This window comes from Trichechus manatus, unplaced genomic scaffold (assembly GCF_000243295.1).
Source record: "Trichechus manatus latirostris isolate Lorelei unplaced genomic scaffold, TriManLat1.0 scaffold00309, whole genome shotgun sequence".
NCBI classification, from domain to species: domain Eukaryota; kingdom Metazoa; phylum Chordata; class Mammalia; order Sirenia; family Trichechidae; genus Trichechus; species Trichechus manatus.
Genome location: NW_004444245.1, coordinates 548,108 through 561,414, shown reverse-complemented (window position 1 = coordinate 561,414; position 13,307 = coordinate 548,108). Strand labels below are relative to the sequence as shown.

The 13,307-nt window shown below is 63.8% G+C and overlaps 1 protein-coding gene across 3 annotated transcripts; it reads left to right on the top strand.

Annotated features, from left to right (window-relative positions):
• Window positions 1-363: 363 nt before the first annotated feature.
• L1CAM (L1 cell adhesion molecule) lies at window positions 364-12,556 on the top strand. 3 transcript variants are annotated; one of them, XM_004390573.1, is made up of 28 exons: window positions 364-439; window positions 3,281-3,295; window positions 3,514-3,619; window positions 3,719-3,921; window positions 4,916-5,038; window positions 5,118-5,288; window positions 5,547-5,658; window positions 5,740-5,924; window positions 6,068-6,199; window positions 6,400-6,546; window positions 6,830-6,941; window positions 7,027-7,193; window positions 7,296-7,452; window positions 7,615-7,739; window positions 7,851-7,961; window positions 8,111-8,308; window positions 8,493-8,563; window positions 8,700-8,925; window positions 9,546-9,661; window positions 9,865-10,066; window positions 10,159-10,281; window positions 10,371-10,544; window positions 10,627-10,746; window positions 10,832-10,984; window positions 11,257-11,391; window positions 11,715-11,787; window positions 11,879-11,890; window positions 12,325-12,556. In XM_004390573.1, the coding sequence occupies exons 1-28, from the start codon at window positions 364-366 to the stop codon at window positions 12,554-12,556; spliced, it is 3,777 nt and encodes a 1,258-aa protein (XP_004390630.1). The 3 variants fall into 3 exon arrangements, with proteins under 3 accessions (XP_004390630.1, XP_004390631.1, XP_004390632.1); XM_004390574.1 differs by lacking the exon at window positions 11,879-11,890; XM_004390575.2 differs by lacking the exons at window positions 3,281-3,295; window positions 11,879-11,890.
• The last annotated feature ends 751 nt before the right edge of the window (window positions 12,557-13,307 follow it).

Genomic DNA, 13,307 nt, shown 5'->3' with positions numbered 1-13,307 from the left:
GGACGTGTGCACAGAGCGGCCTGTGGCATGCCCAGGGGAGCTGATTAGGGCAACAAGTTGGTGCTGGGGAGGCAGCTGGTGGGAAGGCGCAGACAGAAAACAGGAAAGGAATGGAAGGCAACCTGGAGGACCAGCCGGGGGAGGTCTCTTCCAGATTTCTTCCTCTAAGGTGGGGGGGAGGGGCGGGGCCAGGAGGCTGGATTCGCCCAGACGGTAGTCACTAACGTCCCTGCCTTCTCTCCTCTCTCCTCCCTACCCTTCCTTTCCCTCCTCCCTTTCCCAGTGCCCCCACCCACAGCTCCCGCCCCGAGCCTCCCGCCAGCCCCCTTCCCCTGGGCGGGAGCCGCCGGCGCCGCCGGGAAGATGGCCGTGGCGCTGCGGTACGTGTGGCCTCTTCTCCTGTGCAGCCCCTGCTTGCTCATCCAGATCCCCGAAGAATGTGAGTAAGCTGGAGGAGCCTCGGTGCTCCCTTCGCCGCAACGCTGGGCCGCTCTGTATACTGCCTCCTCATCTTTCCTCCCTTCTGGACCCTCGCCCCTCCTTTTTTGGGCACGGGGTGGGTAGGAGGTACTCAGGAGAGAAGGGCAAGGTCGGGGGAGCCGGGTGTCAGAACCACGGACAGGGACCAGCGGCACGGGCAGCCGGGCGGTTTCAGCACCACGGACAGCTGCCCTAACGCAGCCCCGCAGACCACAGTCCCTGCCGGCTCTACCCTCTCCCGTGCCGGCCCCACCCGGCCCCGCCCACCCGGGTTCCTCCACTTCCCAGGCCCACCGCACCGGGAGGGATGTGGTGGGCTGGAGTATGCGGCTTGTGGAAAGACCTGGATTCAAGTCTTGCCTCTGCTTCTGACTTGCGTGATCCTGAGCTGGGTCTTTCACATCTTGGCCCCTTGAGAGGAAAATACACCTTGAAAATCCCAGGCCCAGCCCAGCGGCGTTCGGGATTCTTACGATTTAATGTGTAGCTATTTGGTGGGGGGAGCCCTGGTGGCACAGTGATTAAGAGCTTGGCTGCTCATCAAAAGGTCGGATCCACCAGCTACTCCTTGGAAACCCTATGGGGCAGTTCTACGCTGTTGAATAGGGTCGCTATGAGCTCAACGGCAATGGGTGTGTTTTTTTTTGTTTCGGTTTATTCGGTGGGGGGTGGGCTGCTGGAGCACGTGTCTATGGTTATAATGGTACTGTACTGAGGGGTGACCTTCTGGGGGAGGTCACGGGTAGGAGAGTGGGGGTTTGGGAGTGTGGCTGTAGGGTTGTGACTGCCATGAGTATTTGTGTGTGCTTGGGAGTCGGATAGACTCTATATGTGCGTGTACGTGTGTGTGTGGCTGTGATTGACTAGACGTGAATATTCGTGAGTGTGATTCTGATTTTCTTTGGGGTAAGTTTGTGAGTGAGTGTAACTGTTGCCGTTTTGCCGGATTTGTGACGGTCTGGGGCTATTTGACTGTTAGCGCTGGGTGTGTATGTGTCGGTGGGTTGACTGAGTACGTTTCCCTGGTTGGTGGGTGTGTCAGTGTGACAGTGCTGTCTCCTGAGTGTGGGCAGGAAGTGTGAACCTGCTGCTCTAAGTGGCTGGAAGGACTGTGTGAGGGGCATTTGACAGGGTATCGTGTGGGAGGGCATTTGTGTGTCCAGAGCCTGCTCTGTCCCCTCCTCCTGTGCCACCCTTGTCTCTGGGCCTGGGCATTAAGGAGGTCAGTGTCTCTGGGAGAAAGTGAAGACTGTGCCAGGAATGGGAGAGGGGCTGGGGCGGGGAGTCTTGGAGGAAGTGAAGAGTGGCTGACAGGACAAAGGTTGGGGACACCCCTCAGACACGCACATGGGGGTCCATGCAGTCACACCGATGCAGGCTCCCCAGCCACAGATACACAAGGTCACACACACACGTAAGTAGACACACAATCAAGCCAGAGATACAAAGGGGCAGTGACACTGGTGGGGGCAGAGGAGGAGGTACACAGACTCAAAGGAACACAGTCGTCCACACAGACAGGGTGGGCAGACAATACACTGGCTTGCGGGCGCACACACACACACACACACACCTTCAAATGTCCTCAGACAACAGCCCACCATGGACAAACACCTCCAGGGCCACGCACCAGCACTGCCGTCCACCCACCACACACCTGCACTTACCTCCCAAACCCACGCCTTCCTCCTTCCCACTCCGCCACCTCTCAGGCACTGCCACCTGGCCTGAAACCCCAGAGTCTTACCCTGGGCATCAGCCTGTCCTTCCGCCAGATGGGTGGGTCTGCGTGGAGGGGCAGGGAGGATTGAGAAAAGACAGCAGTGGGGAGCGAGAACTAGGTCAAAGACCATGGCAGCTGCTCCCAAGCTGCCCTGGGCACTGACCCGTAGTTGGCATTGACCCCAATACCGAGGGAGGACACCTCCCTGCTGGAACCTCTCCTCCAGCCCCCGCTTTCTCCCTCTCCCAGCCACTTTGTCTCTTTTTCTGCTGCCGCCACCTAGCCGATCTCCCACCTTGCTGTTCTTGTCACTGTCCCTTGCTCTCAGGCTGCCTGCACCAGCTTTTGCCTCTCCCCAGCTCAGGCCATTCTGCAGTGTCCCCAGGGGGCCTCCTCTCCCTTGGGCCTTGGCACTGAGATCTTGCAGAAACAAAGCTTTCCGAGGTGGCTGCCTCCTCTCCTGCCCCCTTTCTCCTCCCAGCCACCAGTGCCAGGCTGAGTCCTGGGGCTGGGCAGCACACACTGACCTCTGCCCCAGGGCACTGGGGCGTGGGCGGGAGGAAGGGGGAGAGAACAAGGGTCACTGGCGCTTCCGGCTGTGGTGACTCCGCTGCTGCTGCCCCAGGGCCTTTGGGAGAGCTGGGGTGGGGGGGGGGGTGGGCAGCTGGCCTCTGAAGGATGGACCCTGGTAATTGAAAACCCTGAGCTGAGCTAATTGGATTAGGAAGGAAGTGGGCTGGAGCGGGGACAGTGCCCTGGCTGTGGCTGGCTGTCTGTCTCCCAGCTTCCAAGGCATCCCAGGCGGGACGGGTGGGGGAGGGGGGCAGCTGAGTTTTGCCAGAAGCATGCAGGGGTCTGTCCCAGGGCACCCTGAGTGAAAGGCCAGCCTTCCTCCCTCCGCCTGCCCGCTCTTGTCCACGCGCTGCCTGTCCCTTTGGGCCTTGACCTGTGGCGCCTGCAGCCCAGCATGTGCCCCACGGCATGGCCTCCTTACTCTCCCTTCCCCTCCCCTGTGGGCCCCTGTTGGGGTGGTTTCAGCATCTCTCTCCTTCTCTCCCTGCTGCCTGGATGTCCCAGATGAGGGACACCACGGTAAGTCGGGGGCGGGGTTGGGAGTATTTTCCTGCCCCACAAACCTGTCCTTGAGCTAGTTGGGTGCCATCCGACATCTCCTTCTTCCCCTCTTGCTGCCTCCCACCTTGAGTCCGGGGCTGCCGAGGGCTCCAGCCCCTGCAGCCCACGCCACGGACGGGACGAGGCTGTGGTGCCCACCCCGCCCCGTTCACCAGCACTCTCTCGCCTCTCCCCAGTGATGGAGCCACCCGTTATCACGGAGCAGTCTCCCCGGCGCCTGGTTGTCTTCCCCACCGATGACATCAGCCTCAAGTGCGAGGCCAGTGGCAAACCCGAAGTGCAGTGAGTGCTCGCCACCCTCTCTGCCCTGCCCCCGGGGCCCTGGCTGCTCTCACGCTCGCCTCAGGCCCGGCTCGGCCTCCAGCCCTTGTCTGCCCACAGGTTCCGCTGGACATGGGATGGTGTCCACTTCAAACCCGAGGAGGAGCCGGGCGTGACCGTGCACCAGGCGGCCCACTCGGGCTCCTTCACCTTGACCGGCAACAACAGCAACTTTGCCCAGAGATTCCAGGGCACCTACCGCTGCTTTGCCAGCAACAGGCTGGGCACCGCCATGTCCCATGAGATCCAGCTCGTGGCTGAGGGTGTGAAGCTCTGCGGAGGCCTGGAGGGTGGCGGGCTGAACAGAGTCCCTCCAGCAGGCCCCCGGGAGCTTGTACGGGGAGCCTGGGCTGGAAGCCACTCTCCCGGCTGGTCACTTACATGCCAAGGGGACTGGCTTCATCTGTTGTCCCCCTTCTCACTGCTCTCTCGCTGCCCCTCCCTCCTCCCTCTTTCTGCTCCTTGGGCATCGTCCCATCTGTCTCCCCTGTCCCTCTTCTGTGGTGGGCCCTGTCCTGCCCAGAGTGGAGGCAGCAGCGTCTGCCAGGCCTAGGCTTAGTGGCATGTCTCTTGGTCGCCCCCTCGCTGTTCCTGCATCCCCCTGGCCCTCTCTGCCATCCCAGAGCCCCTCCTCACCCTCCCTCTCCCTCCTTGGTCCCCCGCTTTCCGCATTCCTCCACCTTCGCTTCTTACCCTTCCTCTCTCCGTCTCTGTATTGATCCATGTCACCCTTTCCCGGGGGTTTCCCTCGTTGAACCTCCTGTCTTCTTGAGCTCTCCTCCCACCCCCACCCCCCCGGCCCTCTGGTTACCTTGGGAATCGTTGCCATGGTTTCTATGTCAGGATGATGGAAGGGTCTGTGACTCTGCATCAGTCCAGGCTCCCCTCCCCCACCACTGCACCTCAGCCTCCCCCACCCATCCCTGTCCCTGTCTTCATCCGCAGGGTGGGCAGGGAGGGAGCCATCCATCTGCCTGGGGAGGAGGGCCCTGGAGCTGAGCGCTGAGAGGGTTAACCCTTCCCGTCCAGCCACCTCCTGCCCACCCTCCTGTTGTCCTCCTCTGAGAGGCTGGTCTCAGCCTTGAACCCCCAAAGGACCTAGAGTCTCTGCCACCCCTCCCCCTGACGTGGACTTCCTCACAGCAGTGTCCCAAGAGAACTCTCAGCCTTGCCCCCATCCCCCAGAAGAGACTTCTTCTTTTCTCCTGCCCTGCACCACCTGGGAACCCATAGTGCCAGGCTCTCTGTCCCTTCTAGGTGCCCCCAAGTGGCCAAAGGAGACGGTGAAGCCGGTGGAGGTGGAGGAAGGGGAGCCGGTGGTGCTACCTTGCCACCCACCCCTCAGCGCCGAGCCCCCTCGCATCTACTGGATGAACAGCAGTGAGTGTCGCTGCCTGGGCGGTGGGCGGGGCAGGGGTCTCCCTGGATGGGTCCCAACCTGTCCCCCATGCCCCCGCAGAGATCCTGCACATCAAGCAGGATGAGCGCGTGACGATGGGCCAGAACGGGAACCTCTACTTTGCGAACGTGCTCACCACGGACAACCACTCGGACTACATCTGCCATGCCCACTTCCTGGGCGCCCGTACCATCATCCAGAAGGAACCCATTGACCTCCGGGTCAAGGCCAGTGAGTCCCAGAGGCTCTGACCCCCCTCTCCCCACCCCAACTCCTCTCTCACCCTCAGGTATGTCCCCTCTTCCTCGAGGATGGCTTGGCTCACCCAGGACCCTGCCCAGACCCTGACAGGCAGCGAGAGCAGAGTGGGGGCCCTCCCTTTCACAGAGGAAGGGACCAGGGCACCGTGGGCTTGCTGGGCAGACTCCTCCAAGCCTGTGCCTTGAGGGTGGGGGAGAAGTGGGTCACGCCACCCGTTTCTTCTCCCAGCCAACAGCATGATTGACAGGAAGCCGCGCCTGCTCTTCCCTACCAACTCCAGCAGCCACCTGGTGGCCTTGCAGGGACAGCCTCTGGTCCTGGAGTGCATTGCTGAGGGGTTGTGAGTCTGGGCTCCTGGGGGGTGGGGGGCGGCCTCTGCCAGGGGGCTGGGTGACCGGCCTCTGCTCTCCTCCCTGGGCAGCCCCACACCCACCATCAAGTGGCTGCGCCCAAGTGGCCCCATGCCAGCCGACCGCGTCACTTACCAGAACTACAACAAGACGCTGCAGCTGGTGAACGTGGGCGAGGAGGACGATGGCGAGTACCGCTGCCTGGCTGAGAACCCGCTGGGCACTGCCCGGCATGCCTACTATGTCACTGTGGAGGGTACGCCTGCCCCAGCTGCCGTGGGCTCCCCAGATGACCTCCTGGGGCGGTGGCCGGGGAGGCCGTTTCACGGGGCGGGCTTGGTGCGCACACGCTGGGGCTGAGAGGCAGTGTGGGCTCAGGCCACCCTCGCTTTGCTCCAGCTGCCCCATACTGGCTGCACAAACCCCAGAGCCAACTGTACGGGCCGGGAGAGACGGCGCGCCTCGACTGCCAGGTCCAGGGCCGGCCCCAGCCCGAGGTCACCTGGAGAATCAACGGAATCCCTTTGAAGGGTGAGCAGGGGTGCGGGCAGGGCCACGTAGGCAGTGGCCACAGACAGGTGAGCCCTGGGGGCTGCAGGAAGAGGAAGAGGAGGGAGAGGAGGGAGAGGAGAGGGAGGAAGAAGGGGAAGAGGGGGCAAGAAGGGAGAGGAGGGGCCTCAGAGCCGCTCAGGGCTCTGCCCGGCCTGTGCCCTGCCCCACTGTGCCCACAGAGCTGAGCGAGGACCAGAAGTACTGGATCAATCCAGAAAACGCCTTGATCCTGAGCAACGTGCAGCCGAGCGACACGATGGTGACCCAGTGCGAGGCCCACAACCGGCACGGGCTCCTGCTGGCCAACGCCTACATCCACGTTGTCCGTGAGTACCCCCTCTGTCCCCGAAGCTGGCACTGCCTGTCAGAACCAGCCTGCCGGGACTGCCTTTCTCCTCACCTCTCACCACATTTACAGAAGGCTTTCTGGAAGGGGCAGTCCGTCGGGCCTTGACTCACGGAACGATAGGACGAGAAGGCGTCTGAGGCAAAGGGGATGGGGGTCTGCAGGCTGGGAGGCTCAGCATGGCAGGGAGAAAGAAGCACAGGGGCCCTTGGGGCCCGAGGGTGTTGGGGAGCCCTGCCCACCTCCTGTGACTTCTTCTGCAGAGCTGCCCACCAAGATCTTGACTCCAGACAACCAGACGTACCTGGCTGTCGAGGGTAGCACAGCCTACCTTCTGTGCAAGGCCTTCGGGGCCCCCGTGCCCAGCATCCAGTGGTGAGGGCCCAGGCGCCTGGGGAGGGCAGGGAGGCCTGCGGGCACCACGGCGGGAGTGCCGAGCCTGCCTCCTTGCTTCTGATAGGCTAGACGAGGAAGGGGCAACAGTACTTCAGGACGAGCGCTTCTTCCCCTATGCCAACGGGACCCTGGGCATCCGGGACCTCCAGGCCAATGACACCGCACGCTACTTCTGCCAGGCTGCCAATGACCAAAACAATGTGACCATCGTGGCTAACCTGCAGGTCAAAGGTCAGACAGTACCCTCTCATGATGGGGATGGCGATGCCCCTGGGAGGGAGGGCCAAGGTCTTTGGGGGACACGAGAGTGACCCACTCCTTCATTGCCCTCAGATGCCACTCAGATCACGCAGGGGCCTCGGAGTGCAATCGAGAAGAAGGGTTCAAGGGTGACGTTCACCTGCCAGGCTTCCTTTGACCCCTCCTTGAAGCACAGCATCACCTGGCGCAGGGATGGCCGTGACCTCCAGGAGCTTGGAGACAGTGACAAGTGAGGGCCCAGTGGGAAAAGCAGGAAGCCCAGACGCAAGCCCTCCTGGCCCTGCTTGGACGGGGAGTTTCCGGCAGGAGGCGCAGAGGTGGCAGGAGAGGGGGCAGGGTGGCAATGGGTCTCCTGGGGGCAGAAGGAAACCATGGGTCCCTGCTCACCCAGGTACTTCATCGAGGACGGCCGCCTGGTCATCCACAGCCTGGACTACAGTGACCAGGGCAACTACAGCTGTGTGGCCAGCACCAAGCTGGACGCGGTGGAGAGCAGGGCCCAGCTGCTGGTGGTGGGTGAGTCCTGGGGGACTAGCGAGCCACAGGCCTGGGGGCTGGGGTGGGGGAGGCAGGCCTCTGGGCCCAGGAGGTTGAGCGGAGCAGAGACTCACACTCCGCGGCCCTCAGGGAGCCCCGGGCCAGTGCCCCAGCTGGAGCTGTCCGACCACCACCTGTTGAAGCAGAGCCAGGTGCGCCTGTCCTGGAGCCCCGCCGAGGACCACAATGCCCCCATTGAGAGTAAGTGGCCGCAGAGTGGCCTCCCCTGGCTTCTGGGCACACACGGGGAGGGAGTGGTGGGGAAGGAGGAGGCATGGTCCCCTCCCCATCCCCACCCCTCCACCACACACCCCATGCGATTACTCCATCGCTGCTTCACTTCTTGGCAGAATATGACATTGAATTTGAAGATAAGGAAATGGAGCCGGAGAAATGGTACAGCCTGGGCAAGGTGCCAGGGAACCAGACCTCTACCACCCTCAAGCTGTCGCCCTACATCCACTACACCTTTCGGGTCACTGCCATCAACAAGTATGGCCCTGGGGAGCCCAGCCCAGCCTCCGAGACCGTGGTAACACCTGAGGCAGGTGAGTACCTGGTAGGGAGGGTCGGATGCCTGGGGCCTGGCTCTGAGGGGGCTTGAAGAGGGACCAGACCTCCCGAGGGAGCCAGGGGAAGCTGGGCTTCCCTGCTCAGGGTAGCGAGCTCCTTGTCCCTGGGCCTCCAGCCATCATGGCCCTGGCCATGACGTGCGGACACATTGCTTTGCAGCCCCAGAGAAGAACCCGGTGGATGTCAGGGGGGAAGGGAATGAGACCAACAACATGGTCATCACGTGGAAGGTGAGGGGCCCAGGACTCTGCCCAAAAGGCGGCAGTGAGTGGGGCCAGGTGGCTGGGCTGTGGGCGGGGTCCCGGCTGCCCCTGGCCCAGAGGCCAGTGCCCTTGGCCCCCAGCTCCTTGTCTGCTTGCCCTACAGCCGCTCAAGTGGATGGACTGGAATGCCCCCCAGGTTCAGTACCGGGTGCAGTGGCGCCCTCAGGGGGCACGGGGAGCGGCCTGGCAGGAGCAGATTTTGAGCGAGCCGTTCCTGGTGGTGACCAACACGTCTACCTTCGTGCCCTATGAGATCAAAGTCCAGGCTGTCAACAGCCAGGGCAAGGGCCCTGAGCCCCACGTCACCGTTGGCTACTCTGGGGAGGACTGTGAGTATGGGCAGCCCTGCCCACGTGGGGGGGGGGGGGGGGTGAGCGTGCCGGTCATTGTTGGGGTGCGCAATCACTCCCCTTCCACCATGGCAGGCCGGTCCCCAAGCTCTCCCAGCCCCTCACCTCCTAACACTCCCTTGCGTCCTTCCTATGAATAAGGGTCTTCGCTCATGTAACCAAAGGCCCTTGGGAAGGTCAGGAAGGGCCTATCGATGTGCCGCTCCCTTGATGTAATCGCCGCCTGTATCCAGTTCATCAGTTTCCCCCTAATGCCTTCTCTAGAGTCCCCGCCCCCGGCACAGGGAGTTCACCCAGGATCACGCCTTGTGTCTAGTTGTCATCCTGCTTTAGTTCCCTTGAATCCGGAACTTTCCAGATGCTAACCTTGGTTATGGGTCACAGTTTTGTCTGGTTTCTCCTCCGCGTGGTCACCATTTCCCCCTCGCAGACAATACGCAGTCGGTAGGGGGACAGCTGGAGAGCCTCAAGCACCCTGCCCCTCCTCAAGCTGCCTCACCTCATATAGCATCCACACCCATCTCCAGCATGGGGAGCTCCGGACTGGCCTGGGGGCTGGGGCGAAGGCCCAGGGCCACCCATGTCCCGGCTCTTCCCAGTCCCCCAGGCCAGCCCCCAGCTAGACGGTGTCGAGATCCTCAACTCGAGTGCTGTGCTGGTCAAGTGGTGGCCTGTGGACCCAGCCCAGGTCAAGGGCCACCTCCGGGGATACAACGTAAGGGTCCCAGGTGGTGTGGGGCAGGAGGGGGGTTCTGGGGGGGCAAGGTGTGTGGCCACCGAGAGTGACAGGGCCTGGGACGGGCTCTGGACTGGGGAAGGGTGGGGAAGGGTGGGAAAGGGTCCCCCTCAGGGCAGTGAGGAGCAGGGCTGGGGCCCCTGCTTACCCTGTCCCTACGGGTCTCCTCTCGCCTGTCCCAGGTGACGTACTGGTGGGAGGGCAGCCAGAGGAAGCACAGCAAGAGACATGTACACAGAGGCCACGTGGTGGTGCCTGCCAACACCACCAGCGCCATCCTCAGTGGCCTGCGGCCTTACAGCTCGTACCACCTGGAGGTGCAGGCCTTCAACGGACGGGGCGCGGGGCCTGCCAGCGAGATCACCTTCAGCACCCCGGAGGGAGGTGAGCCCACGCCCCATGCTGTCCCGCCTGCCCCCCCCCCCACCCGCCGGGGCCAGCCCGGTGAGGCTCTGCCGGCTCCTCTCGGTCCACAGTGCCCGGCCACCCTGAGGCGCTGCACCTGGAGTGCCAGTCGGACACCAGCCTGCTGCTGCGCTGGCAGCCTCCGCTCAGCCACAACGGCGTGCTCACCGGCTACATCCTCTCCTACCACCCCTGTACGTGGGGGCCCAGGTCACAGCCACACGGAGGGAGGGGGCAGGGGCCCGAGCGCACAGCCAGTGTGACACTCTCCTGTCCCCCCCAGTGGACGAGGGCGGCAAAGAACAGCTGTCCTTTGACCTCCGCGACCCGGAGCTTCGGACGCACAACCTGACCAACCTCGACCCCCACCTTCGGTACCGCTTCCAGCTGCAGGCCACCACGAAGAAGGGCCCAGGCGAGGCCATCGTGCGGGAAGGAGGCACCATGGCCTTGTCCGGTGAGCTGAGAGGGACCTGGGCGGGGGCCTGGGGCTGAGGTGACCTGGCAGCTCACAGCCTCCTCTCGCCCCGCACCCCCAGGGGTCCCGGATTTTGGCAACCTGTCAGCCACAGCAGGCGAAAACTACAGCATCGTCTCCTGGGTCCCTAGAGAGGGCCAGTGCAACTTCGGGTTCCACATCCGGTTCAAGGCCCTCGGTGGTGAGGGCAAAGGGGGCCCTTGGGGCGGGTGGCGTGGAGCTGGGGGCTGCCTGGTGCTCCTGCTCACCCCCCACCCCCCGCACAGAGGAGAAGGTGGACTACCTCCCGTCACAGTACGTCAGCTACAACCAGAGCTCCTACACGCAGTGGGGCCTGCAGCCAGACACCGACTACGAGATCCACCTGCTCAAGGAGAAGATGCTTCTGCACCAGGTGGCCGTGAAGACCAACGGCACCGGTGAGGCCCCGGCCCGGGCCTGGGCCTCTGGCCCATGGGGGGCGGCAGGTGCCTGCATCGGCCCCTTTTGGGCCCCTTCTACGTCACTGTTTCCAGGGAACCATTTTCACAGATGGTCCTCGTCCCTGGCCCCCACCCTCTGCACCCCAGAGGGCCCTGAGCGTCACTCGATGAGCCTCGGGGCTCCTAGCCCCGCCCAGCCCCTGGGGACAGAGGAACCAGCCCTCTGGCCAGGCTGTGGGGACAGGGTTGTGTCTGCTCCCTGCCCCCAGGACGGGTGAGGCTGCCTCCGGCCGGCTTCGCCACCGAAGGCTGGTTCATTGGCTTCGTCAGCGCCATCATCCTCCTGCTCCTCATTCTGCTCATCCTCTGCTTCATCAAGCGCAGCAAGGGTGGCAAGTACTCAGGTGACCCCCGAGCCCCGGGTCCAGGCGGCCCCACCAGGGCCCGGGGGTGTGGGGCGCAGGGCGAGGGCAGCAGAGCTTGGGGGAGCAGCGGGCCACCTCACCCGCCGTCCTTTCTACAAAACTCTGGCAGGACACTGGGCCTGTTGGAGGCAGGCAGGGGCCGGCAGGGGAGCACTGCCGAGACAGAGGGCTGGGGCGCTTGGAGCAGAGAGGGGCCCCCCCCTGCTCCCTGCCCCCAGCCCCCAGCCCTGGAGACGGGGGCATGGAGGGCAGGGACAGGCTGGGCAGGGGAGGAAGCCGGCCCCTCTCCCCTGTGTCTTCAGTGAAGGACAAGGAGGACACCCAGGTGGACTCAGAGGCCCGGCCGATGAAAGATGAGACCTTCGGCGAGTACAGGTGAGCTGTGGGCAGGTGCCGGGCCGGCCGTGCCCAGCCTTTCCTGTCTGACCCTGTCTCTCTCTCTTCTCTGTGCTGCGGGTGACTTCAGGTCCCTGGAGAGGTAAGGAGGGCTGGCGGGGACCCCGGGGGGCAGAGTGTGCGCCCCAGCCCTCTCGCCCAGCAGAGTTATCTCCAGTCATAGCTGCTCCCCATTTCAGGGAAAAGCCAGCCCCCGCCGCTCCCCTGCCCCACACTAACACCCCAGCTTCTGGGAGCCTGGAGCCCCAGACCAAGGACACTGCATGGACTGCAGCTGAACGCACGTCCCCTCCCCACACCCCCTTCAGGCTCACGTATACAGCGCCAGGCCCCAGTCCCCAGGCCCAGCGCTCAGCTCTCACAGCCAGCCAGGCCCCTGGCAGCCACAGGGCATCAAGCGTGACAAGCCCGAAGCTGCTCCCTGGGCAGCCCCAGTAGCGCCACACTGGCGAGGGTCCGAGCTGCGCCTCCCAGCGTACACTGCGGCAAATGCGGTCCCTGCCCTCTGCCCTGCAGTGACAACGAGGAGAAGGCCTTTGGCAGCAGCCAGCCATCCCTCAATGGGGACATCAAGCCCTTAGGCAGTGACGACAGCCTGGCCGATTACGGGGGCAGTGTGGACGTCCAGTTCAATGAAGACGGCTCTTTCATCGGCCAGTACAGCGGCAAGAAGGAGAAGGAGGCAGCGGGTGGCAATGACAGCTCTGGGGCCACCTCCCCCATCAACCCCACAGTGACCCTGGAGTAGCAGAGACAAGCCAGGCGGGCGAGGCAGGACTCCACCCGGGGCCAGACTTCGAGGGCATCCGAGGCCAAGATGCCCCTGACCTTGGGACTGGGGGACTCTCGCCTCTTCCTGCTGCTCCCCGGGCCCTGCCCTCCGACCCTGGGCTGGTGGGGCTGGAATTTGGGGGCAGGGGAGAGGTGCTCACTGCCTCAAACTCCCTTCTCAGCCCCGTTGCCCAGTTTATTGCCAAAACCCAGCTGCACCCCTCCCTTACACACCCAGCGCTCTGCCCCAGCTCTGCTCGGGCTGTCTGGGCAGAGAGAGGCCCCGGTTTGGGGGATGGAAAGGAACCAGGAAGGGCCCCCAGTGGGATCGCAGAGATGCTGTCCCTCTTTACCCCTCACTGGGGGCAGACATGGCAGGGGGTCTCCCCAGGCCAGGGCTGCTGCCTCCGGCCTGCGTGCCTCCCCCCAAACCCCAGCCACTCCCTGTCCAGCCTGGCTGGGGCTGGGACAGAACTCCGTGTCCCCACTGTCTGCTCCCTTTTCTTTGCCATCTCTGCCCCGACCGGGATGGGAGCATGGTGAGCTGGCCATGGGTGGCGGGGAGGTCGCCTGGAGAGCCCAGAGGCCCCACCCGAATATCGCACCCCTATCCTGCTGCCCGCCCCACCCCACGGCCGGCTTTCAGGTGCACCTCACACACGCTGCCTTCGGTACCCACCACGCAACATCCCTGCGGCCTGCGTCACTGCCGGGTGAGGGGCGGGCCA

Excerpts from the sequence above, each read along its gene's own strand:
- L1CAM (XM_004390573.1), top strand. The coding sequence starts at position 364 with ATGGCCGTGGCGCTGCGGTACGTGTGGCCTCTTCTCCTGTGCAGCCCC. Across the intron at positions 10,545-10,626 it reads AGGCACCATGGCCTTGTCCG|GGGTCCCGGATTTTGGCAAC; the intron begins GTGAGCTGAGAG and ends CCGCACCCCCAG. Across the intron at positions 11,392-11,714 it reads CAAGGGTGGCAAGTACTCAG|TGAAGGACAAGGAGGACACC; the intron begins GTGACCCCCGAG and ends CTGTGTCTTCAG.